This window comes from Caretta caretta, chromosome 2 (genome assembly GCF_965140235.1).
Source record: "Caretta caretta isolate rCarCar2 chromosome 2, rCarCar1.hap1, whole genome shotgun sequence".
Taxonomy (NCBI): Eukaryota; Metazoa; Chordata; order Testudines; family Cheloniidae; genus Caretta; species Caretta caretta.
Window position 1 is genome coordinate 135,073,127 of NC_134207.1, and position 27,069 is coordinate 135,100,195.

General features: G+C 41.0%; 1 protein-coding gene across 2 annotated transcripts in view; it reads right to left on the reverse strand.

Moving 5' to 3' along the window:
- Positions 1-27,069, reverse strand: part of BASP1 (brain abundant membrane attached signal protein 1) — a 72,050-nt gene that overhangs the window by 17,257 nt on the left and 27,724 nt on the right. Inside the window, exon 2 of one of the 2 annotated variants that reach the window (XM_075125431.1) lies at positions 20,967-21,166. The exons of the other annotated variant lie outside the window; for it this stretch is intronic. Within the exon in view, the coding sequence (XP_074981532.1) occupies positions 20,967-21,157 (191 nt within the window). The 5' untranslated portion in view covers positions 21,158-21,166. The remainder of the gene's footprint in view (positions 1-20,966; positions 21,167-27,069) is intronic. 2 annotated transcript variants of the gene reach the window in all.

The following is a 27,069-nucleotide window of genomic DNA, read 5'->3' on the forward strand; positions in this document are numbered from 1 at the left end:
TCCCCCCCTCCCCCCGACTCCCACTGCTGCTCCTGTCCCGCCGCCCCCCACTCTCCCAGGCAGCACCCCCACCACATCCCCACCAGCTCCCACCTTGCACAGGTGAGTAGATGGGGCACAGCTCGCTCCTCCCCCCACTCCACGCACTTGATGTGCCCCCTGCACAGTGCCTGGGGCAGCCCACAGGGAAGGGGGTCCCTGCTCAGACCTGGCAGGAGGATCCCTGCTCCCCTAGGCAGAAGGGCTAGGCTGGCACCCTGGCAGGGGAAGTGGGCTGCAAGCAGCATTTTCACTGCACGTGGGCAGGCAGTGGGGGTGGGGAAGGGGCTTGGAGGACGAGCCCCATACGCAGGCAGGCAGCTGGGAGAGTTTGGACCAGGACTGTGAGGGGGAAGCGGGGTACAGGTGGGTGGGCGGGCGGGCAAGTTCAGGCTGGCTCCGGGCGCCAGTGGGAAGGGGGATCTCAGGCTGGTCCCACGTGGGCAGGAGGCAGGAAAGGCTTAGGCCAGCCCCATATGCAGGGTGGGAGGGCAAGGATGGCCTCAGGCAGCCCCATATGTGGGAGGGGCTGGGGGGTACTGTGGAGAGGCTGAGGGACCTCAGCCCAGGCCTGTGGGTGGGTGGCAGGAAGGGCTGGGCGTGTCCCGTTTTCCCTTTGGGAAAATATGGTCACCCTATTTACATCCAGTTTAAGCACTGAGATCAACACTTCCCACACTGGGAGCCTAAAGTTAGATATGATTCATGTGCATAAAGCTGAGCCAATATTTCCAAATGTGGATGCCTAATAGCCACAAACTGCTTCTGTGTAAATTAAAGAAGTGAGCCAATTTATAGGAATGAAAAATAGGACCATTTTAGAAGCCCCCTAACCCAAACACATAATTTGCATTTGTCCCAAGTACTACTTGGAGATTCTAAGAAGGGTGTTTCTAATCTTGGAGGCACTGGCAGTAACTCCATAGTGTTGTGCAATTTGCATTTAAAGCAGAACAAAAATCCCTTGTATTTAAGTGATTGCATTACTCTCCAAATTTGGCCCACTAACTCTTCATAGGGCAATTTTAATCCTGCTAGGATAACAGCTTCTAACTTTTTCAGCTGAAACATTTTAAAATGTTTCTTTCTGGAAAATTTGCCTTATTTCCTCAGATTGCTTTAGGGGGGTTACTAACTAAACCATCACAATCCTCTGAAACTCCAAAAATCTCTCTCTCTGCCCTCCCTTGCCTTTCCACCCCCAACCCTGAATAACTATTGGGCATAAGCTACTTTTGAAGTGCTAAAATTAGATGCATTGGGAGTTATTCCCCTTATTCAGGATAACCCAACTGCATTAAGTCGAGACTACCAAAGTCACCATCAAGTTCCTCCATCTACTCCCATTCTCACCTGCCACTTCTCAGAGGGACAATGAGCAGGTGAGGGGAAGAAATGGTTTGGAATAGGCGAGGCCTATGGTTTGCCTGTGGATGCCTGCTGTGACCTCTGCTTCATTAGATCAGAGTTCCTGTTCACTTCCCATCTTTGCAATTTAAGCCGCAATTCTTCCCCATGCACCACCTCACAACCCTGCTCCCCACTCTGCTCCATGTCACATCCCTACTTATCCTTCTCAAATCATCACCAAGCAGCCCTGGGGTGCACAGCCATGTAAAGGGGGAGCCAAAGGGACTGGGTGGGCACATGGAGTTGTACTTTGATGATCCTCAGGGGGATTGTCAGAATGCAATTACTCTCCCCTTGACTTCTTCACAGCCCAAAACTATCTCAGTTCAAATCTCCCCCCTACACACACACACACACCCGAGTCCAAAGTTCAATACTGCCTCACAACCCTGCTGTCTAGAGTACCCCACACATATCCGCACTCCTCAATCTGCTCTTCCACCCACATTTGGGGCAGGAACCATCTTTCCATTGTGTGCATATATACACACAGTACCAACATAATAGGGCTCTATTCCCTTACTGTCACTTCCAGGGGCTACCACAATTCAAATTAGTAAATAGGGTTTCCTAGTCCTCATCACAGCTCCCCTATTACTTTCTGCTTTCAAGCACTGATCCAGATAGAGCACTGAAGGGGGAGTCAAGAGCCTGGGTTCTATTCCCAACTCTATCACTGACCTGCATCAACCTGTGGCAGGTCACCTCGCCTCTCTGTGCCTATGTGACTTGCTTTCAAAGTACTTTACAAAGGTAGGTAACACATGAGAACTGTTATATAAGACCTACTGACTTTAAAAAAAAAGACTTATTTCTATCTGAAAGACCCACCTAATTCTATTCATTAAAAAGTCCCTTGTTTTCTAACCACACCACGTGGTCAGAGTCAAAGGTTGTACATTTTGACCCCACTTCTGATAACACCTCTCTATGGAGTATGCATAGCTATCAATGCAAGCACCGTGTTCTGTGAAAAAGGGCCTAGGAACAATGTAATGTGCTACTTACAATCCAAACATTATAGTTGCATTGATTTATTATTACTGTGTATATTTAGCAATCAAATTTACTCTAGTCATGATAAAATCTAATTAAGCACTTTCCATGCTAGTAATATTGCATTAATGATGCTAGTCACAATATGGAGACTCATAGCAGCTCAAGGTTTTCAGATGCTTCTGTAAAGTTGCCTTTGGAGTTGAGCTTTTTCCTACTTGTTCTTGGCCCACAGGCAAATCTGTGCATGCAAATTTCAATTTAAAACTGCAAATATACACATTTCTGTCAGCTTTTAGTTCTACACTAGAAAAGGGGATGTTTTCACAAGTTAAAGATCAGGTGGATAAGTCAAACTGTTACATTCCACTAGCACTTACTGAGGACGTGGGCATAAGGGGGTTGAAGTGATTTTGTTCAGATATGAAGTTCTGAATGTTTGAAAATAAACTATGACACATCCACAGTAAGCTGCTTTCCTTATGTTTCCAGCAATCAAGTTGAGAGGTTGTGAACAGTGCTATGCTGTATGGATGTTTATACATGTAGAAGTTCACAACATTATTAAAAGGCATTTGTTTCAGAATGATCATTTGAATACAGGCAGAGTTATATGAGGAAGTTCAGAACTGCTTCAAGATTCCTTCTTTTTTAAATTCCATATCAACACAAATATTAAAAGTCACACAAGTTAGGAAATTCAAAGTTATGCATATAGCAGCTTTTCTCCTGCACAAGGTGTTGAGTTGTAGCTACTCCATACTTGCAAGAAGGCAGAATCATTTTGAAAACTAGATGCTTTAAACTTTCCTCCATTTATGTAATTAAAATCTCAACAGTACAGATGCAGCAATGCAACACTAGTCACCCAAATTTCAAGGACATCATCAACAACAGTCGCAGTTTGTATTAATCGGTCTTTGCACGGCTCCATAGACCAATTTGGAAAGAACTACAACAGTTACTGCACTGACCACAGAGTCATTTGCCTGGTTGTGTTGCTTAAGCTGCATGTTATTTCCTTACCTGGCGCTGCACTTCCAACTGAGAAGAACAGCCTTGTGCAAAGTCATAGACACCCACCCTTATAGCGTGGCGTCATGCAATAGGATCAATCATCGGTTGCTCAAAGATCTAATCAGAAATATTTGTCTTGTGCAACTTTTGTCTCAGGATATCTTTGAAGCATTTCATCTGCCTTCCGTGCTTACAGTTGCCAGAGTTTAATTCAGAATATAGAATTTGTTGGACAGACAGGTCTTAGGCATATAAATATGTCTGGGCAAAATCAAGTGAATCTCAATACTGACTGAACCAGCTTTGGCCAAGACTTCTACTTTGGACACCCAGTCCCGCCATTTGATGCTTAGCAGTTGTAGGTGTCACAAATGGAAACTGTCAAACATTTTAATGTGTTGTTGATAGCAGGTCCATGTTCCACAACCACAGAGCAATGCTGTGACAACAGCAGCATTATATGCTTTGATTTTTGTTTATAGGCAGATATGATATTGCTTCCAGATTTGGTGATAAAGGCGACCATATGCAGTGCTGGCTTTCTTAATTCACATATCTACTTCATAAGTGATTATCATTTCATTGTTTTACATGCTGCCAAGGTAAGGAAAGAGTTTGACTGCTTGGAATGTGGTAACTTCCAAACTTATTGATAGATGTTGCTAAGGTTGTTAAAGAGCTAGCTGGTACAAAGCCTCCGTTTTTGTTCAACTGATGGTAAGGAAAAGTTACAAGCCGCCACAGCTAAGCAGTTTGTAATATCTTTGGTGCTGCTTCAGAGTGCGCCACCAACAGGAAACCATCAGTGTAGAGCAGTTCCTGGATCAACACTTCGATCACCTTGGCATTCACATGTAGACGAGAGAGATTAAAAAGCTTGACAGTGCAAATGCATATAAAGATGTCATTTGAAGAGCCATGGAGGGGCTTCCTCTAGCATTACAGTGAAGAATAGACCAAAAAGGCTAGGAACGAGGACACATCCCTACTTCACCCCATTCGTGACTGGAAATGGATCTGCTAGATCACCATCAACACTAACATGTCCAACTATGCCTTTGTGCAATTGCTGAGTGATGTCGATAAATTTGTATCGACACCCAAATTTAGCAAGCAATTTCCAGAATGCAGTGCAGTTGACCATGTTCAAAGCTTGGTTAGATCAAGAAACACGATGTACAACGTTTGATGCTATTTGTGACATTTTTCCTGTAATTGTCCAGTGATGAAAATTATGTCAACAATGCTCCACTAAACACAAAAGCTGCCCTGTAACTCTGATTTGGGCCAGGAGCTGGTTCAAGAGGATCTGTGCAAGAATCCTGCTGGCCACAGAGAGCAAGGACATGCTGCGGTAATTGCCACAATAACTTTTTGAGCCTCTGTGCTTATAGATAGTGACAATGTTGGCATCTATCAGTTGTTACGGTATGATTTCTTGAAGCCAGACATGTGAGAAGAATTCAAAAGCTTGTCAATGAGAAAATTTCCTCTGTGTTTGAAAACTTCAGCTGGAATGGCATCAGGACCAGGAGGCTGGTTAGTTTTCGTTGCTTGGACAGCCTTCAACACCTTAGCTCATGTGGAGGGATCAGCAAGTGCATTATATATCCACAGCAATCAATGTAGTATTGCTGCAGATATGCCACACGGCTGCTCGAAGAGTTGCTTTACCATGGAGCTACAGAAAAAGGAACTGAAATTTCTGTTGCAATGCATTGGCTCAACCCTGGGAACCTGGATAAATTGCTTTAAGGAGCAGCAGGAACGTTACTGTATGTTGTCACATACCCTCCCCACTCCCAATTTGAATATCCGTTTTAAAAGCTTTGACCTATATGTAAGTGAACAGTCTATATATATTGAATTAAAGAATAGCATTGGTAGAGCTGGGAAGCAGCAAACCTTGCTTAGAAACCCCAACTCCCAAGCAGTTAAATATGAACAGCCACAGGTTATAAAGGTCTGTGCTTTTAAAACGTGCAGCTATGAAGTTTCAAATGAACTTTCTAAGAATATCTATTCAACTCTAAGCCAAGGGTTAACTTATGGAACCTCTAAGTCTCTTCTTCCCCTTTGACTTTATATAAAAGTAGAAGTGTTGTAAGCATGACACAAGAAGTAATTCTTCTGCTCTTCTCCGCGCTGATTGGGCCTCATCTGGAGTACTGTGTACAGTTCTGGGCACCACATTTTAAGAAAGATATGGACAAATTGGAGAAAGTCCAGAGGAGAGCAACAAAAATGATTTAAAGGTCTAGAAAACATGACCTATGAGGAAAGATTGAAGAAATTGGGTTTGTTTAGTCTGGAAAAAAGAAAGTTGAGGGGAGACATGATAACAGTTTTCACGTACATAAAAGGTTGTTACAAGGAGGAGGAGAAAAATTGTTCTCCTTAACCTCTGAGAATAGGACAAGAAGCAATGGGCTTAAATTGCAGCAAGGAAGGTTTCGGCTGGACATTAGGAAAAACTTCCTAACTGTCAGGGTGGTTAAGTACTGAAACAAATTGCCTAGGGGCACTGTTGAATCTCCGTCACTGGAGGTTTTAAGAACAGGTTAGACTAATACCTACCAGGAATGGTCTTGGCATTACATAGTCCTTGCATGAGAGCAGGGGACTGCACTAAATGACCTCTCAAGGTTCCTTCCAGTCCTACAGTTCCATGATTCTATGAAAATTGGGCCTGAAGTTTTGGCATAAAATATATTTCTTTTTACATACAAGTAGAGGATATTTTTGTATGACTACAAAGATAGTTCATAGAATCATAAAATATCAGGGTTGGAAGGGACCTCAGAAGATCATCTAGTCCAACCCCCTGCTCAAAGCAGGATCAATCCCCAACTAAATCATCTCAGCCAGGGCTTTGTCAAGCCTGACTTTAAAAACCCCTAAGGAAGGAGATTCCACCACCGCTCTAGGTAACCCATTCCAGTGCTTCACCACCCTCCTAATGAAAAAGTTTTTCCTAATATCCAACCTAAACCTCCCACACTGCAACTTGAGACCATTACTCCTTGTTCTATCATCTGCTACTACTGAACAGTCTAGACCCATCCTCTTTGGAACCCCCTTTCAGGTAGTTGAAAGCAACTATCAAATCCCCCCTCATTCTTCTCTTCTGCAGACTAAATAATCCTAGTTCCCTCAGCCTCTCCTCATAAATCATGTGCTACAGCCCCCTAATCATTTTTATTGCCCTCCGCTGGACTCTTTCCAATTTTTCCACACCCTTCTTGTAGTGTGGGGCCCAAAACTGGACACAGTACTCCAGATGAGACCTCACCAATGCTGAATAGAGGGGAATGATCACATCCCTCAATCTGCTGGCAATGCTCCTAATTATACAGCCCAAAATGCCATTAGCCTTCTTGGCAACAAGGGCACATTGTTGACTCATATCCAGCTTCTCTTCCACTGTAACCCCTAGGTCCTTTTCTGTAGAACTGCTGCCTAGCCACGCGGTCCCTAGTCTGTAGCAGTGCATGGGATTCTTCCATCCTAAGTGCAGGACTCTGCACTTGTCCTTGTTGAACCTCATCAGATTTCTTTTGGCCCAATCCTCTAATTTGTCTAGGTCCCTCTGTATCCTATCCCTGCCCTCCAGCGTATCTACTCCTCCTCCCAGTTTAGTGTCATCTGCAAACTTGCTGAGGGTGCACTGCACACAATCCTCCAGATCATTAATGAAGATATTGAACAAAACCAGCCCCAAGTCTGACTCTTGGAGCACTCCGCTTGATGCCAGCTGCCAACTAGACATGGACCCATCGATCACTACCCATTGAGCCCGATGTTACTGCAAACTTAAATCTGCACAGTTTAAAAAAAAATTTAAAAATGCATTTCTTGGTTGGACTCTATTAAAAAAAAACAAAAAACCTTGGGAATAAGATTTTTCAGTATCACGCAACTTTGGCCTAACTCTGCTCCCTTTGACTTTAATATGAGCAGAGTTAGGCCAACACAGTGCTTTTGATAATCCCATCCTAAGCATTTACTGAGCATATTAAGAACTTACCTTCCAGTTGCCAGCTAGATAGTCAAACTCTTTTTTAAAATTTGAATAGGCTTTAAAAATAAGCACTATTTGCAGGTCAAATTTCCAGGTTCAGCCATCTGTGTTGTGTAGTGTAAAATATTAAAAAGGGTAGACTGTTTTTTTTTAAACTGAGGGAAAGTTACAAACATATGGATGAAAAAGTCAGAGAGAAGCATGGAGAATGTTGTGCATATCAAAAAGAATTTGTAGAGGTTCTTGAGTAAGTGAGAACATGGAGTTAGGCCTGCAAATCACCTTGTATCATAACTGTGGTGTTCAGTTCCATGTGAACTCTATGCAGTTATATTAAAAACACTCGCACAATGTCACCACAGGATTTTATCACAAGTTTCATGATATCTGGAGTTTTTCTTAAAGACCAGCTCCAGGAGTCATTACAAAATTATCTCAGGTTTTATTTCTAGACCTTATAGTTGCAGAGAAAACTTTGAAATCAGGAACCTTAAAAGGTTAAAAAAAAAACAGATAAATATATAGATTTTTTTTTCCAATTGATGTTTCATGATTTTTAAGCTACTCATGATTCTTGGAGTTGTGACTCATTTTTGAATGCTTAGGGTTGGCAATGCTGTATGCATATGGGGGAGAGGAGGAAAACACGTGGAACCTTCATAAAAAGTTAATTGGATATATTAATGTTTTTACACAGAGACACTATCACTAACCTGTCATTCAGTAGAATATTGCAAAGTACAAATAATGCACTGAGTAACTAGTCAACTATTTAGAATCCATATGTATAGACTACATATGCCTCTGTTTCTCTTGAGATGAGCACCAAGTAAAATGAAGCAAGCTAAAGAATTAATTAACCTCTGCATTCAAGAGTCAGACACAGCTGGTATCATTCCTAGTCAGTAGAAACAAGCCTGAAAAAGAACCTCTGAATAAGGCCACAAAGAAGGGGTGGGAATGGAGAAAAGGAAGCTGAAGTGCCCTGTACTTGATATATTCAAAAGTGTGAAAGGAGAGAGAGAGTCTGCCAGTGTCGCTGATGCTAGCCTAAAGAAAGGACAAGCTTACCAATTTTTCATCCTCAAATTAACATGAGCAGATCTTAAAAGGACGTCACTCTCAAGTGACTAATTTCTAGAAAGATTATGAATTTTTTAGTCTTGAATCAGAGATCCTTAAGAAGTCTCTGTGGGGAGCAGAGAACACCAATTGAGTCTCACCATCCTTCATTGTGACATTGATAAGCTAATCTGCTAACTAGTTATTGTAAATCACTGCAAGATTGCATACATAATTCATTTTCATCCATCAGTCTTCTGAGTTTTTAAGAGTCTGTTACTGTTTGCCTTTCATTATTCACTTGCACTTTCTGTTGCTCTCTTAGTTTTCTTAGAGCATTCTAATACATTAGTCATTTGAAATTTACTGCCATGTTAATAAGTTATGGAGCATAAAGAAACCACAATTGAATCTATGGGAACTTGAAATTAGCGGCTTGGTTGGCCATTTTGACAGTTTGTTCCAGACATTCTTCTCCACTCCTCCCCCCCAACCTGATTACACCACAATTATTAGTTAATCAGCAAATCTGTTTTGCTATAAGTAGCTGCTTTCTATTGTCTAGATTAGAAAAAAAAAAGTTCTGAAATCTGTTCAGAGTACTGTTGCCACTTCTAAATGGCATGTTTGTATTATGTATTATCCTCTTCACTAGGTAACTAATGTATAAATCAATGTGTTATTACAATGCTGCAACAGAGAGCAGGGTTTTTCCACATAAGAAACAGAGGAAAGATTAATTTGTTTTCTGAAGTACTCATTTTTATTTATATAGGGGGGAAATTTCAGAAGCACTTCAGTCACTATTTAGCTTACATCCCAAAGACTTGTGTGCCAAAATCTTTCGGACTTAAGTGCTTTTGAACATTTTAGCCATGATCAGTTCAGCTCTTCGCACCTGCCTTATTGGTTACACAGTTAATATTGCAAAGCTGAAATACAGCCTTTACAAAAGGACCCCGTTAAGAATAATTGTGTCGCTTAACTCAAATAGTAAAAGCTGTTAGCAATGCTAAATACACATTTCAGTAATCTGTGACAAAAGGATGCAATTCTGTCATTTTAAGGGAACTGTTTCAAAGAGTGATGATTCAAAATTTAGAAGACTGAATTTTAACTAGAACCTTAGAATAAGCCCCCAGTATTTTGGTCAAGGTTGGATGCTTTGGAATTGATGGTGCCAACTACTGTAAGCAGCATGTAGGGGTGGGACCTCTGCACAGGCAGAGCCCCATTGACTTCCCTGAGGTCTGCCCACACAGAGTAGCTTTACAGGACTGGGGGGCCAGTGTCCCTAGTTCAGAAAATAGTAGGATATTAGACTCTGCTCTCAGGAAAGGATAAGTCAGAAGTAGATTACTGGCTTGGGCTCTGTCAATGACATCCCCTTCTAATCAGCGTAATAAGGAAGCTGGCTGAGGCCAATAGGGGCACAAGGAGACCCAGAAGCCTTGAACTGAATTGTGGGTTGTGAATTAGGAATACTAGTTCAAAGACACTATAGTTGGTTTTGCTTTACTAAACTCTAGATTTAACAAATTTTACCAAAAGGTCACCAGGGTATTGCATACCAACATATCATGTCCACAGTTACTGTTCAGGATCCTCAGTTGTTGGAGATATGCTCTGATGAGAGGACACAAATACCAAAATGCTGTAACTAGATGAAGACCAAGATCTGCTCCCTGCAAGCTAGTAGCCAAAGAAAACAAGGTTTACGATTCTAGAGGGTTACTTTCTCATTGTAGAACCAGGGCACATATTTCAGAGAGTTACATTGACAAACATTGTGAATTACAACTCTGCCTCAGCAAACATCTCAGCAATATGCTGCAAAGCATTATCAGACATACAAATTCAGAGTAATTGTTTAAAAAGTATGTGTAACTAAAGTCTTTACTATGAGGGCACATCTCATGTGACCTTCCAGAGATATAAGTCACAGTTTGTGGAATACTACAGTCCCATCGGATGGTAAAATTAAAAATCTGACTTCATTTACAGTCTGAACTTTCTCATGGAAAATAAATACTGGGCTGAACTAGAGAAACAAAGCCCAATCCTCCTTCATATAACATGATTGAGCTATTGGTAGATCTGCTAATAAAAAGGATTAGGGGCTTAATTGAGAGTAGTTTTTGTCAGAGACGTATTTAGTATTTTAATCAATGGAAATACAAGACCACAGCTGAGATTAGATTTACCAGGAAAGAAAGTTTTCCACTATCTAAAGGGCATTTAAATTTTGTAAGAAGGAAACAAAGCTACTGGACTGGAAAACTTTGTTCCCTCTCTACAGAGCAAGTTCAGTATGGGAGTGGCACAGCAAGCTTCCTCATGCTATCCTGCCATTTTGTCTCAAATCTGACCTGAAGCTGCTCACCTTAGGAGTAGAGCAAAAAGTTAATTCTGCATTCCCATGCAGAGTCCTGGGCCTCTCTGTTTAGAAGTTGAAACATGCCAGTTGTTATGTACACACCTGCTGATCAGGAATGGGCTGAGAGCAACAGGGTGTATCACAAATATCCAAAGAACTATTGGCGGTTACTTTCCAGCTACACCCTAACCAGCCAGGATTACCAATTACTGACACCTCTAGGCTTACCACGTCAGTTCGAAAGTAAAAAAAATTACTTGAGCCCCAGCACCAAATTGTTTGAGCCCCGGCACCTCTTTCATTACAAATTAAGCACTGTTTGAAAGGTTCCATATCTCATTGCCCATCCCTTCACAAAGGCGAGGTATTATCCCTCCTAAAGACCATTTATTCAGCTTTACAGGCAGAACTTCCAGTCACAGACTAAAACATTTATTCCATACTGAAACAATGGTCACAAAGCCATTTCCTCAAACTCAGTGCATGGACATATTCAAGCTTTACTTATGTATCATGCTCCATGAATTACTAGCAGGTCTCCATAAAGCTAAGCAAGACTAATCCTTATCAGATACTTAAGCCCTAACATGAGTATAATAGGTCTACGTGGGTTTCTGTCTTCTCAAGCAACCCCCACTCCCACTCAGATTTAAAGTTTCAACTATACTCTGAAATCAAAATACAACCAAAACCACTTTTGCCTGAGTTTATTTCCCCACCCCTCATAAGAAAAATAGCCCATCCCACAGGCTTAGAAACCTAGCTGGAATTTCATGTTTGTAATGAAACCAGTAGATTTTTTGCATAGTTTGGTTAGATGATTGAACTCATTTTGTCTACTTTCTACTTTTCCCACAGTTTTCTGTTTTACACTCGTCTATTGAAGCATTCTGGCTCTGTTACCTACAGCATTGTGTTTCGGATGTCAAGCATATTAAGTCATTTGGGGTCACAGCTGGACACTAGAAGAGGATTGTTTGCCAAGAAAATCATGTGTGTTGAACTTGAAGGCAAAAGATTTGATGGTGCTGGGTTACAAAACTAAAAAGAAGTTCTGAACAGAGACTAAACTAAGACTGTATATTGGTGTTGTGGCTATTCTATTGTGAAGGATGAATGTGCATTGATCAGTATGCTTCCAGAAACTGAAGTTCTCTACAGAATGGATACTCTACAGAAAGTGAACTGAATGTGTAATTAGTTAAGGTCAGATAAGTTATATCAGACTAGCACTGATATTTCGGGGGGGGGGGGGCAAAAGCACTGTCATTTTCATTGTTCAGTGGGTTTCTAAGCATTAAGTCAAAGGTACATCTTTGCAGCCCACCACAGCTTTCAGACACCATTGATTTTTGTAGAAGCCAATTGGTTGCTAAACAACAGAGGGTAACTTAAAAACTGAGAGTAGTGCGCAGTACAGTTTTGTATGGTTTGGGTCCCATTTGGGGGGGTTGCGTTTGTTTGTTGGTTGTTTTGCCGCCACCCTGTGAGTGTGGGGTCAGGCCCGCCCTGCAATCACCAGGTGGCAGGAAGTGCAGCAACCCAGCCCCAACCTGCTCCGCTCTGCCAGCTCGTGCTGGGGGGGCGGTTTCCCCCTTCCCCCCAAGCCTGGGGAGGAGATGGAGCTGTGGGGAAGGGGCATGGGATGGGGTGGTGGCACGCTGCAGGGCAATCTCCCACCTCCATGCAATCAGTGGCCTGTGCTCCCCACTGCCATTCTGGAGCCTCCACAATTATTTATTGACAAATAAAATTTGCAGAATTTTAAAATATTGCACAGAATTTTTAATTTTTTGGTTCAGAATCCCCTCAGGAATATGGGATGCTGTGCAGCTGTGATGGTGGAACTGTGAGGAAGGTGATGAGCAGTGGGGAGGTCTATGGGCAGGGGATGCTGGGCGAGTGGTGTGGTGTACAGGGTGCTGTGCAGTTGTGGTGGGAGGCCAGTGGGGGAGGTCTCTGGGAGGGATGGGGGTTGGGCATAGAGATCTGTGGTGGAGGTCTCTGGGCGAGGGGGTGCTGGGCATAAGGGTAGGGCACTGGTCAGGGGGGCGGTGTGTTGCGGCCCTGCCCTCAAGGAGAAGAGGCATGCTGGCCTCACAGGGCTAGGCAGGCCAGTGTGCATCTGGTAGCTGCAGGTTTGTAAACAGTGCCCTCCTGCTGGCCTTTACAGAATGGAGCTGCTCCTGCCATGCTGTGCCTCATTGCCCCCAGCCCACCCTTCACTCTGGAGACTGACCATCCCATCCCCCTGCACCTTGCCCCAACGGGGTCTACAAAAAGTTAATCCGGCCCTGGATACATGCACCCTATATGCCACCAAAAGTGGTGTGTAGCACAGACACAGCCTAAGTGGGTTCTCCACTGGTTGCTGGAGGTAGGAGTGAAGTGCAGCTAGTCGGCCTGCCCATCTCCCTCCTCACACACAGATAAGTTATATGCAGCCCAGAAAGGCAGCACACACCTCCCTATTGTGTGGGAGTTCAGTACATGAAGAGTCCCCACCATCCACGAAGCCAAGTGGGATAATGGCTTCATTGTGCTAGGCACTGTACAAACACACAGGGAAGCAGTTCCCTAACCTGGACAGCTTACAATCCAAATAGTTGGATGAGAAACATACCAGTTTAAACATGAAGGCATTATTAATCTTGTAGACCAGTGGTTCTCAAAGCCGGTTCTCAAAGTGGTTCTCAAAACTTCATGGAAAGCCCCTGGTGGGCCGGGCCGGTTTGTTTACCAGCCGCGTCCTCAGGTTTGGCCTATCGCAGCTCCCACTGGCCGTGGTTCGCTGCTCCGGGCCAATGGGGGCTGTGGGAAGGGCAGCCAGCATGTGCCGGCCAAACTTGCGGACACAGCAGGTAAACAAACCGGCGCAGCCCGCCAGGGGCTTTTCCTGAACAAACAGCGGACCGGCTTTGAGAACCACTGTTGTCGACTAGTCAGTAGCACTTCCGGCATTGGTGGAAAGCACTTAGCATATTCGTTTCAGCACTGGCAACATTAAATACATTAATCTGCCTCTTTAAGAAGGTTGGCTGTTGAATTACATTTATTGGCCACGGGATGGCATCAATTACAGTAGAACAAGTACCTGCAAAAAAGACATGTAGGTGCACATGTGCAGCAGAGTTCATGGGAAGCTAGAGTATGCATGTTCGCTCCTCCTGTTAATGGCAATGGTACAACTAACAATATTATGCCATCAGGTTTCGATTTTCAAAGCTACCTAAGGGATTAGGGTGCCCCATTCCCATCAGAGTTAATGGAAAATGGGTATAAAAATCCTTTACATCATTTTAAAAATTCTCAGCCTTAATTTCATCCATAGCATTTAAATTAAATAACCTTAGGCATAAATTCAATTACTTTAGTCTAATAATTTGGCAACACAGACATTGTTCAAGAACTTTTTTTTGTTTGTTTTTTAAAGAGCATCTGAGATTAAGTTTACTGAAATACTATACTGTACTACACCTTTCTACTGGCATAACTGTATTTACACTAGATGGTTACATTAGTTTAGTTTTATATAGGTTTCTACACTTAAATGAGTACAAGAACTATGTGTAGACCAGCAACCCTTATGCAATATGAATTCTTGATAAAAGACACAGCTTTCCCATATTCACTACACTTGCCATAATCACATTTTGGCTCAAAATATCCTTCCATTTCATGCACAGCTCACATTTATTGACAAATTTACAAAACCAGAAGTGCGTGGGATTTTAGAATCAGCCAGAGAACTTCTCTGATACTTTCCCATCTATTAGCATTTCCTGCTTCACTGCTTTGTTATATTCTCACACTTGCATCTATAACATTCCATATGTTGGAAACACTAATCCCACCATTTAAACATAGCTGGTTTAGAGTATAGCTGGTGCTATGCATTGCCAAGGACAGATTTAGAAAAACTTGTTCTTAAGCGTTAAAGTTGAAGAATCTTGCTAACAGCTCATCAATGCAAGCCTTTTGTACTATCTTTGGAGGTATATAGATGTAAAAGAATTCTGCTCCAAGTACTTAACCAAGATAATCTCATTTATGTCTCCCTCATTACTGTGTGGTCCAGTACCCAATGTGAACTAGAACCCAGAAGGTGCTCTCTGATTTTTCACTACAGGAACATAATAGGCCAGATTTCCAGCTGGTGTGTATCATAATGTTGATTACAGATTTACTCCACCTGAGATCTGGCCTAATATTTCTAGTTTGTTCATTAAGGGCAGCCTAAGAGGAGCACGAGTGTACATGAAAACTCACAACCATCTATTTGCGAGGCAGTAACAGGACAAGTAATGACAGCCCCTTGCTCCTATGGTGGCATTTCGATTCCTAAGAGATAACATATGCAATACTTGGCTAATGTGTTGAGCCATTAACTACCTTTTCTGACTGATGGGGAGTACTGAGTGGGCCTTGAAGAGTCCGATACTAAAACATGAGCTTTTCAATTTGGGAAACTGGGAGGGGTTCCAGACAGTCACTTCTGAGAAGACGTGCTTCTTTCCATATGCTGATAGCCTGATGGTTAGGGAACTAGTTTGGGATGAGGCTAATCCAGGTTCAAGACCCTGCTCTGATGAATTCAGTATGATCTGGGATAAAAAACTTTGCTGCAAATCAGACAGAGAAAGGACTTGGTTTTCCCATACCCACCATAGTGCTCTAACCATCAGAGTGTGTTTGAGAAAGTCTCTTTCTTTCCCATCAGAAATGACCAAACAACCCTGGATCCAAAATCTTCTTCCCAATGAAGACTGTCAAGACAGATAAATGTTTTGGGGGGATGTAAATTTAGATGAAATTTTACTGAAAATGTTCCAACCAGCTCTGTTCAACACACTAGTCTTTTGGGCATCCCACAATAACCCAGCAGTTTATGGGCAAACTGCGCTTCCCCATCCCCAATGGTATGATTGTATGATTGGAAGAAAAAGAAAAGAAATGTATCATTGCAAACATCTTCCTCTCCCTGCCAATCCACATTGCTTGAGAGACTGCGCCACAATCTGGTCTTACTGTCATACGTTGAGGCCCCACAAACACCCTAGCATCTGAGTGCTCCCTTCTCTCCTTCCTCAGCTGAAAATCAGCTCATCTTATTAAGGCCTTCACTGTAATTTTGGAGGAAAATATCCATGTCAACATCATTGCAGTTCTGGGCACAGTGTTTAACTTTTGCAGCTGTAGACAATCAGTAGAGGTCTTGCAAGATTATAGGGATCCTGTATCCATGGTGATTTTTAATAAGAAATCCTTTTGCTGTAGACTATATTCAGAAACAAGGAACAGTATATCAGACTTTATGGATGATCGCTGCAAACATTTTTCTCTGAGGAAAGAGGATATTTCTGCTTATGGATCTGACCCACACCCAAATATCACACAGCTGGATTTGGTTCTGGCAATTCAAACCCAACCCTTCTCCCCACCAAAACAGGAAAAGTAGTTGTGAATATATGTGTGGTCCTGCTTTGGGCTGATCTCTACTCAAATTCCTACCCTAATTGAAGATTATGAGTTAGGTCTTCTTTTCACAGGAGGCAAGTGTATAATCCCATTCCACAGCTCTTTTCTAATGCAGTGTTTTGTCCATAATTCATGAGCATGCTAAGAATGGACTCTGGTGATCCTGTGTCCTCCTGTTCTCTTCAGTGAATTGTTTATAGTTTGCTATGCCAAGGTCTGAGAGGCTCATTTTGTAAAGAGTAATATCATAAACATCAGCCTCATACTTCACCCGTCTCATGGTTCTTGATATGTTACACTTTGATAGAGTAAAATTTGTTACTTCTTCCCCCCGTATTTATTTAAGATTGTTCTGACAAGGATAGTCTCATAAGACATACATATTGTTTTGCCACAGTTCTTGAGGGAGGAAGGGACAGCAATACACAGTATAGTGTATTTGAGACACCAATAGTATAATGCAGGACACCATCTAAACATCAAATTATATTTAGCAGTCAAATTTAAAATTTTATGCTGACAAGACTTCTTATAGTAAACTGGGCATTTCTCTGTATATTTAGATAAAAATTTAACTTTCAAGCACTTGTATATATATTTACCATTGAGTTTGAACATTACATATTTAGGAAGAATTTTCTTTTTCCAGCTCCATCATTTCCAAAAAGCTAACTGGCAACTGCAAGAAATAAAGGAACACAAGCATTTGTTCTTAGGATTTATTTTGTTAAGCCACTCTGTCCAGGGAGCTACATGGTCTTTGCCACTATAGTATGTGAGTGCCTATTTCACTCTGTGACAAAATTTTCTGATGGCATGAAGATCATATTAAGCTGTAATAGTAAAGCTATTTCTGATCATTCCATTTTTATTTTGTTTCCCAAGTTCTATACCTGCATCTTATTTAGCCAAGCCAAGATATGGTAACCAAGAAAGCCATTATGGACAGAGCTCTGCTGGCATTTGGATGAAAGGCCAAGCATACAGGGGAAAGGAACTGACTTGTTTTGGGAAGGAGTCAGTGCCAGTGAGACAATCTTAAGAGTCTTAGAGCTTCAGGCTCCAGAGAGGCAAGTCCTCAGTGGACATGGTGTCAGGTTTCTAGAAAAGGACTCAAATCAAATACTGTTTCGGATCTTTTTGCAGCATCCGTTAGCACTGTTCCCATAGCAACAAGGAAAATCAACATCTATGTCAATTTAAAGATTCACAGTATAGTAACCTGTATTTTCCCACAATTTACAGAGAAAGATAAATTTAGGTATCAGCCTTTTTTCTTTGGTTAAATGGAATTATTCTGAAGGATTAATAATCCCACTGTTTCTAACTACAGTACTATAATAGAAAACCAGCCCCTCCTCTTACATACCCACCCATTCCCTTATGGAGTATACAAGTTGCCTGATCCTATGATTTCTCTTTCCACACTAACTGGAGACGGACTATGCTTTGTTTACAAGGGAGGGCTGTTTCATGCGTGGAGAGGTGATTATCAAGAGGCGATAGGCCTGTGGCTTCTGGTAGTCCAGGTTCTTTTTCAGGCCCCATCATTCCAATTCCAATCCAAATGAGCAGTAGTGCTTCTCACTAAAGGTTCTTCCTGACAGATTCATTGTTGTTTTTATTTTTCTCACTGGGCTGGGTAACAAAGTCATTTCTGCTGCAACAGAAATAACTACCACACAGTATACCCCCCCTTTTTGGGGGAGGCAGGGGGTCAATCAACCCTCCTTATATCCATGTATGTTTCCCCCTTTTTCCCATGCTCTCTCCCCAAAATCATTCCCAGACAATGCTTCTCGGAATATTTACAATTTTTAGTAGCAATTTTTTGTTCCATGCTTCAAATATGCTTATTTCCAACAGTGACTAAGAGAGCAAGATAAGCCTCATCAAATATTTCACCAAACATAGAATACATTGTCTCAAGTATAGAGCCTTTTGATCTTCAATATGTTGTGAGTCAGCTAATTGGATAACGTTTGGCAAGCCAAGAGTACAGTTTCTATATAATCTTACTGCTGTTGAACAGTTGTAAAGTTCAACCTACTGTAATGGATTCTGATTTAGGGCCCCAATCCCGTTTCTACTGTAGTCAATAGGAGTCTATCAGTTTCAATAAAATTTAGCCTGATTCTCAAGGCCTTTAAGTCCTGCAACATAAATACCATACCATAATGCTATTGACTTCAAAGGGAGTCTGCCCTGCCCAAGATGTTGCAGGATCAGGGCCCAAAAATCAGCTGTTGAGGATATTGACAAGTAACCTACTTTTCATGAACAATCTAATTACACCCTCACATCATACTCTCACATCAAATATTACTGTTTAAAGATCACTTGAGTGTTCGGTTCCTGCCTTAACAATAAATAGATTAATCCACACTTTAACCTCTACATATTATAGAGCAGAGGTAGGATTTCAAATTATTCTGTAAACACAAATTAGCAGTAATCTGAAGAAAAGTTTAATGTGTTTAAAAACAACTCCTCAGTAAAAAAAAAAAAAAACCTCTCAGAAGTATCCTTATGACATTCCAGGAAGATAGCAGAATCTAACTGTATATAGTGAAGTATTACCAACACAACAGTTTATGCATGCTCATAAACCCATGTGTGGCACAAATGTTTAACAATTGCATTGTCATTGCTAAGTTTGGGTTGTGTGGATACATAAAAGGTTCATACATGAATTTTTAATACCTGCAAAAGGTGTTCAATTGACATCACCAAAGAATGAAGTCTTTTGTTCCTACACAGAACAGGTACAGCATAGGTAGTGGCTGTGCAAGCTTCCCTCTCGCCAAGGAGACATTAAAGTCAACAGGAGTTTTCCTATCAACTTCAATGGACTTTGTATCAGGCCCCAGCTATGTGTCACATTGCTGTTCTGGATGCACCAGCTCTAGGTGAGAAGATAGCCTAGGCTCAGTCTACATGAAGTTTTTTGTCCTGCAAAGAGGAGGACGACAAGATTGCAAATTGGTTGTGATTCAGATAAGTTATAATCTGAAATTTAATAATTCCTAAGAACCCAGTATTGCCCTACAATCAGAACATGTACGTTAACATGACCTTGTTTTAATTCAAACACACAAGTGTTTTCAGTAAAAGACACAGTATCTGCCTTGGCTATGCCAGTTATTCATCCCCTCCTATTTTGCCACAAATAGACAACTTCCAGTTGTCTTCCATTCCAAGTCTGCCTAACCTTACAATTTACACAAGGATCCTGTTATGCAGGAAGGTAGGAATGTTATCTTTCAAGTTTGCACATAAGTGAAATTCTGAAGGGCTTTTAAAGGTGGCCATGTGATTTCAAGCACCGAGAAGTTAAGGGATAGTCAAAGTTAAAGTAAATGAACAAACAATAGCACCTTAGTCCAACCTTCAACCCATTTTCAAGAAGATAATCAGAATAATCCAAATGAGAGCTAAGAATGTTTTCGAGACAAAGACATTTTAATTGCTGTTTTTCTTAGCATTACAACATGGCTACCTCTTGTTCATTCCCCAGAGCATAGTTCATAAAGGAGGAGAAATTCACAGCCAAATGCCTGTGCAGAAAGAAAATGTAGCATAGGGTCAGTGCAAGCAATTGGATGCCAATGAAGTAATCTTGATGTACATTTGTGGTTTCTGCTATGTAGCTCTGTACAAGCTAATTGAAAAGTGGTAAAGGAAGTTCAAGCTGATAGTATTCACTACATAGCAAGAAGAAAAAAATATAAATACAAGTATTGAAATTTTTTTCTTTAACCTGGGGACACCACTGGATTTTAGATTTAAATAATTTCATAGATGGCCCAAATAGGTTGATATTCTGGACATTTCATTTAACTCAACCAATTTTATTTTCATAAACAGCCTTAATACACAAGCCCTAACACTTTGCAAAAACCTGTTTTAGCCCAGCGCACTTTTTAAGAGAGGTCTAACAGAATAAGACTCATGTAGGTCATTCGGTAATCATTAATCCTAATGTTGAACTACCATTCAAGTAATAAAGTACATACATATCTTTTAAGGAACAGACCTGTAAAGGCAAATATCTACAGCTCCCACACATCTTCAAACACACAATCACCATGGACTCTTGACACATTAAAGTGGCATGTCACTCTTGAACTATACTAGATGGGATGCTTTTATATCAACTAGATTTGGTGCACATTACAACTTTCCACACATATAGATGAGACTTCCTAAGTTCCTAACCTTTCTAAGTGGACTCGCAAAGCAAAGTGGAAATATTTGTCAAAGCCCAAGCAGTGAGAATTCTAGTGCCAGTAGCAAAACAAGCACAAGTGACGTTTCATGCGTCACTGCATTGTGAAAGCATGAGGAAGTAGAAGGGGAGGATACAGAGGCTAGTGAGCTGTGTTTAGTGGGTCCTGGGAGAAAGTAAGCTGCAGTACTGGTAGCATATTTGCAACTTTTCCCATCAGGATCTCCAAGGAGAGAGAACGAGCTAAGGTTTTTTCCAAATAGTTCCACAACATTTACAGTCTTCCATAATCAAAAATCAGTCATGTAAACAATTAACTTAAATTCTCAATATCTCACCTGGCTCCGCTTTGATTGGCTCTGGCATTGGCAAAGACAGACCTTCTGGCTAGGAATCTCATGAAACAAACAAACCAACCCCAAATTGCAGAAGAACACAGGCTTCCTTCCCACACACTTGTCCTACCAAAGAGAGAAAAATAGGGGCAGCAGCAGCAGAAGACTATTTCCACCTGATTGGTGAGCCACATTGTCAGCACCTGCCAATAGAAGTGTGAAAGCAAAAAATACTTCAGCCTTGGACTTTGTTAGGGCTGCTAGGAGAAGGTAATGATAATGTTATTTCTTCTTACTATGAAGACCACCTATGTAAATTGGTTTCCAAAGCAAAGAACAGTGGTAAGATGACCAAAAGATAAGTGAATAAATCATCAGTTCTGAGCAGCCCAGAAACAAGAGCTTGTCAAAAAATCCGTTGTTACACTCAGATACAAATAGAACTAAAAGAAACTCCAGAGATATTAACTACAAGTTGCCACACTCTCTTGCGAAGGCACCAATCTTATTTAAGCCAACTGCTACTTTTGTTCCACTGCAGTTAGTAGGTGGCCAGATCTAGGAGCATGTTTCTTCCATTCTGCAGCAAGTCTACTCCTTAAATTGTATCCTCTAGTCTTTGAAATAAATTAATGAAGGCTCCCTCTCCATATGAGTTGTGCATTCCCAGCAGAATTAATGGTTTGAGAAAAGGTTTAGGCTTTCTCTCAGTCACGTGCTAGATGGTCTTGCTTCCAGCAGTGCAAAGTCAATGCAAGCCGCCTGAAAGCCAGAGAAAGAATTTATAACTGCTTGGCAATCCAGTCCAGACTGAAGTACTTAGTAGCTGGAGCCAGGCTTGTGTTTGGCATTCCTGATCTACTCTAATAAATACAACTATTAGTGCTTAAACTGACTTAGCATGAGCTAGTAGGAGAGTCTTGTTTTGCATGCCAGGACATCAAATCCACTACAGCCCTAGTCATTACATATTTTCAAAGCTTCTCCAAAACTAAGGCTCCATTCCCCTACTATTCTCACAATCTGGCTCCAACTTCCAAATGGAAACTTATACATTTGAAAGAAGTGGGTCAAAGTAATCAAGTAGCAGATAAGGCAGTTTATAACTTTGGTACAGCTGCCACTCAATAGGAGAATAAATCTCAACTGAAAGTTTTTGTAAGAAATGTCTGCAGATCAAAGATTCAGCCTGGGAGGTTAGGTCACTAATCCATATCCTAACAGAAGGGACAAATGGTTTATAATAGGTTACAGCTTCTAAGTGCAATCAGCAAACACCTTAGGTCTCACAACTGAGTTGTGAGATTCATGCATTTGAACCCTATCTCACATACTCATGCTTATCTCCTGAAAACTCATGGAGTGCAACCCAGGACTGGGAGCAGGAGTCCATGTGCTGGGTCATAACGCCACTCAAATCTAGCCTGGCTGCCCATCGTACCAGTACCCAGGTCTTCTAACTTCATCTGCTTTGGTTGAGGTGTACCCTACCCTTGCCCACTGCTGGAGGGGACCTGACCAGAACCTAACCAACTCTCAGCTCCCAATCAGCCAATGGGTAGACAATAGCTGGAGGTGAGTGGCGTTGGCAGATTCTTATATAGGCTTATTTAAGAATAAACATTTAAAATTAAATTTGAAATTGACAACATATGTTAAAGCCTAAATTTACTATAATCTATTACATCCTAAAATACTATTAAGCAATGTGTTTGCTGCCAAGTTTTAAAGGAAGTCAAATCACTGAACTGGTGGCAGTCGCTGGCCAAGCACCTGAAACTACAGAGTTTGTTGAAATGCGAAATCAGCTTTTGACATCAACCTGTTCTGCAGGTGCAGAGAGACTATTTTTCATTTCAGATTATTCAACTAATTCAGTTTAGTGACTAGTTCACTGAAAGTTGAAAAACCAATTGGGAGTTGAAAAAGCAGGAAACATTCTTTCCCTTTTCCAATCGGTGAATAAAACCTAGGTGTGAAAGGATGAGATCTACTAGTTTGAAAATTTTGAAGGACAGGGTGATCAGAAACAATCAGTTCTATTCAGTAACTACAGATAACATGCAAAACATGTTTAGATAACCTTTTTCCCCCTCATGTATCCAGCTCATTTAAGGTACTTTTATTTAATTTTAAAAAATTAAAATCCTGATTTTGTGCAATTGAATTTTAATTTCCATTCAAATAGAACTTGACACAAATCACACAAAAAACAAGTTCATTGTCTAGTAAATAAAAAATGCATCTTTCACCATGTAAAAATTGAGAATCTGAATAAATATAAGTTAAACTATATAACTGCTTATATAAAATGTGTACACATTTAATGACTCTTCCTGATTTTTAGTAAAAAGAAGCACCAAATTTAGTGTAAAGGCTATGTTTTAGTGGCAAATCAACATATTGTAATGGTTATCAATGAATAAGAATCAAACTTTCTTTAGAAAAATCGCTAAAAAGTACAAATAAAAATCACAATTAAAAAGTGAATATTTAAATCAGGGTTTCTGGCTTGCTGATTTAAATCATGATTAAAATTGATTATTTAAATCATTTTGATATATATCTATCCACCCTGCTTGACAATGACAACTGCAGCAATGGGTTTGGTTTTTAAAAAAAAAAGGAAAAAATGACAAGAGTTTGCATGCTTGATGGTGTCGGTCATTCCTGACCAAAGGCTGCCTAGGCAAAACTGTAGTGTGCCACCTTTCTATTTATCCCCAGAAGAGAAGTTCCTCTAACATGGGGGCATGTCAGACTTTAAGAACATAAGAACTATACTGGGTCAGACCAAAGGTCCATCCAGCCCAGTATCCTGTCTACCGACAGTGGCCAATGCCAGGTGCCCCAGAGGGAGTGAATTTAACAGGTAATAATCTACTGATCTCTCTCCTGCCATCCATCTCCACCCTCTGACAAACAGAGCCCATTAATGGACTTAACCTCCATGAATTTATCTAGTTCTCTTTTAAACCCTGTTATAGTCCTAGCCTTCACAACCTCATCAGGCAAGGAGTTCCACAGGTTGACTGTGTGCTGAGTGAAGAAGAACTTTCTTTTATTTGTTTTAAACCTGCTCTCATTAATTTCATTTGGTGGCCCCTAGTTCTTATATTATGGGAATAAGTAAATAACTTTTCCTTATTCACTTTCTCCACACCACTCATGATTTTATATACCTCTATCATATCCCCCCTTAGTCTCCTCTTTTCCAAGCTGAAAAGTCCTAGCCTCTTTAATCTCTCCTCATATGGGACCCGTTCCAAACCCCTAATAATTTTAGTTGCCCTTTTCTAATGCCAATATATCTTTTCTGAGTTGAGGGGACCATATCTGTACGCAGTATTCAAGATGTGGACGTACCATGGATTTATATAAGAGCAATACGTTATTTTCCGTCTTATTCTCTATTCCTTGTTTTAATGATTCCTAACATCCCATTGGCTTTTTTGACTGCCGCTGCACACTGCATGGATGTCTTCAGAGGACTATCCATGATGACCCCCAAGATCTTTCTCCTGATTAGTTGTAGGTAAATTAACCCCCCATCATATTGTATGTACAGTTGGGGTTAATTTTTCCAATGTGCGTTACTTTACATTTATCCACATTAAATTTCATTTGCCATTTTGTTGCCCATTCACATAGTTTTGTGAGATCTTTTTGAAGTTCTTTACAGTCTGCTTTGGTCTTCACTATCTCCCTTTACAGAAACCATGTTGACTTTTGCGCAACAATTTATGCTCTTCTATGTGTCTGACAATTTTATTCTTTACTCTTGATTCAACTAATTTGCCCAGTACTGACGGTCTGTAATTGCCAGGATAAACCTCTAGAGCCCTTCTTAAATATTGGCGTTACGTTAGCTATCTTCCAGTCATTGGGTACAGTAGCTGATTTAAAGGACAGGTTACAAACCATAGTTAATAGTTCCACAATTTCACTTTTGAGTTCTTTCAGAACTCTTGGGTGAATGCCATCTGGTCCCAGTGACTTGCTATTGTTAAGTTTCTCAATTAATTCCAAAACCTCCTCAAGCGATACTTCAATCTGTGACAATTCCTCAGATTTGTCACCTGCAAAAGACGGCTCAGGTTTGGGAATCTCCCTAACTTCCTCAGCCGTGAAGACTGAAGCAAAAAATTAATTTAGTTTCTCGGTGATGACTTTATCGTCTTTAAGTGCTCCTTTTGTGTCTTGATCGTCCGGGGCCCCACTGATTGTTTAGCAGGCTTCCTACTTCTGATTACTTAAAAAACATTTTGTTATTACCTTTTGAGTTTTTGGCTAGCTGTTCTTCAAACTCCTTTTTTGCTTTTCTTATTACGTTTTTACATTTAATTTGGCAGTGTTTATGCTCTTTTCTATTTACCTCACTAGGATTTGACTTCCACTTTTTAAAAGATGCCTTTTTATCTCTCACTGCTTCTTTTACATGGTTGTTAAGCCACGGTGGCTCTTCTTTAGTTCTTTTACTGTGTTTTTTAATTTGGGGGATACGTTTAAGTTGAGCCTCTATTATGGTGTCTTTGAAAAAAGTGTCCATGCAGCTTGCAGAGATTTCACTCTAGTCACTGTACCTTTTAATTTCTGCTTAACTAACCTCCTCATTTTTGCGTAGTTCCCCTTTCTGAAATTAAATGCCACAGTGTTGGGCTGTTGAGGAGTCCTTCCCACCACAGGAATGTGAAAGGTCATTATATTACGGTCACTATTTAACTTGCAGGGGTGGGGAGGCACAGCAAGCCTTCTGATGGTTCCGTGGTTATGGTAGAAGTGGGAGCACCAAGTCACATCACCACTCACTCAGGTTTGACCCGGCCAACCCTCTGCCATGAGTGAGAGTGGCACTGCACCCTGGTGCATGGGGATCACAGCACCATTCAGGTTTGGCCCAACTTCCTCAAGCAGAATGTGCTAGCCCAGGCAGCTACCTAGTTTTCCTCTAGGTAGAGTGGCCCCTGCTCCTGCCAATAGAAAATGAAAGCCAAGGTGCAAAAAGAAAGATCTGCTGCAGCAACTGTCCTCTTGAAGGAACAAAAGCTGCCCTGGGGAAAGAGATTGTAATTGACAAAGTGGAGTTAAATGATGCCTGGAGCCTAGTTACCGGTTAGAATTTTATATTAGAAATATAAACTGAAATACAAAAATTATAAACTTTTGCATGCAGCAGAGTAGGACTGAGAGAATTAAGGTCTGAATTCTCTCACTGAAACTAAATTGGTTAAGTTCTATTTCGTACATTCAAGCTTACACGTTGTGTCTGGCCCAGGATTTGGGGCACAAAGTGAAATGTATATGAAAGAATTTTCCTCCAAATATTTAAAAACAAGGCATTTACAAATTAAAACTCCAATAATAGGGCTAATCCAAATCCTATGGAGGATTTGAAACTCCTGCTCTGAGTAGTCATTTAGAAAATAATTAACCATAAGTAGAAAAAAAAATCAAACCCAGGGAGTTAACTGACCCACAGGACAATTTCAACAAGATCCAGTTGACAAAGTGGCCACTGGCCAACTCAAAAGAGCAGCTGCTTGTTCTAGGATACTCTGCAATTGTTAAGGCATTTAATTGTATGCCTACCAGGTAACAGTGCACTCATTACTACATCTTCAGGGACAGGAAGGTATGATGCCATAGGAATTAACACATGTAAGCAAGTAATATATAGCGACAAAAGAGACCAGACCTCTAACTGTAAGTATTTTTTAAATGAATGTGAAGTGCAATGAAGTAGCCTCAGATGCATGAATTCCAACCTACAGGATGTTTAATCTGATTCCATTAGAATTATTCATCCTTAAAGATGGTATTTCAGTCACCACTGCAATATGGTGTTTCTGAAATTAATTCAGAATTTTAGTTTCAGCAGTTTCCTGTGCCAGAGCCTTAAACAAAAAAAACCTCAATATTAAACACATATTGGTTCATTTATATACTCAAGACTTTGGCATGCAGGCATACTTGGCAACCATGACTGTGACTAGACAACAGCAAATAAGCTTATGGACACAAAGGCCAATGACTCAAGACCAATATCTACACTTTGGACCTCTGAGTTGTATATTACTGAATTGCTAGTGGGTCAGTGACCCACAAC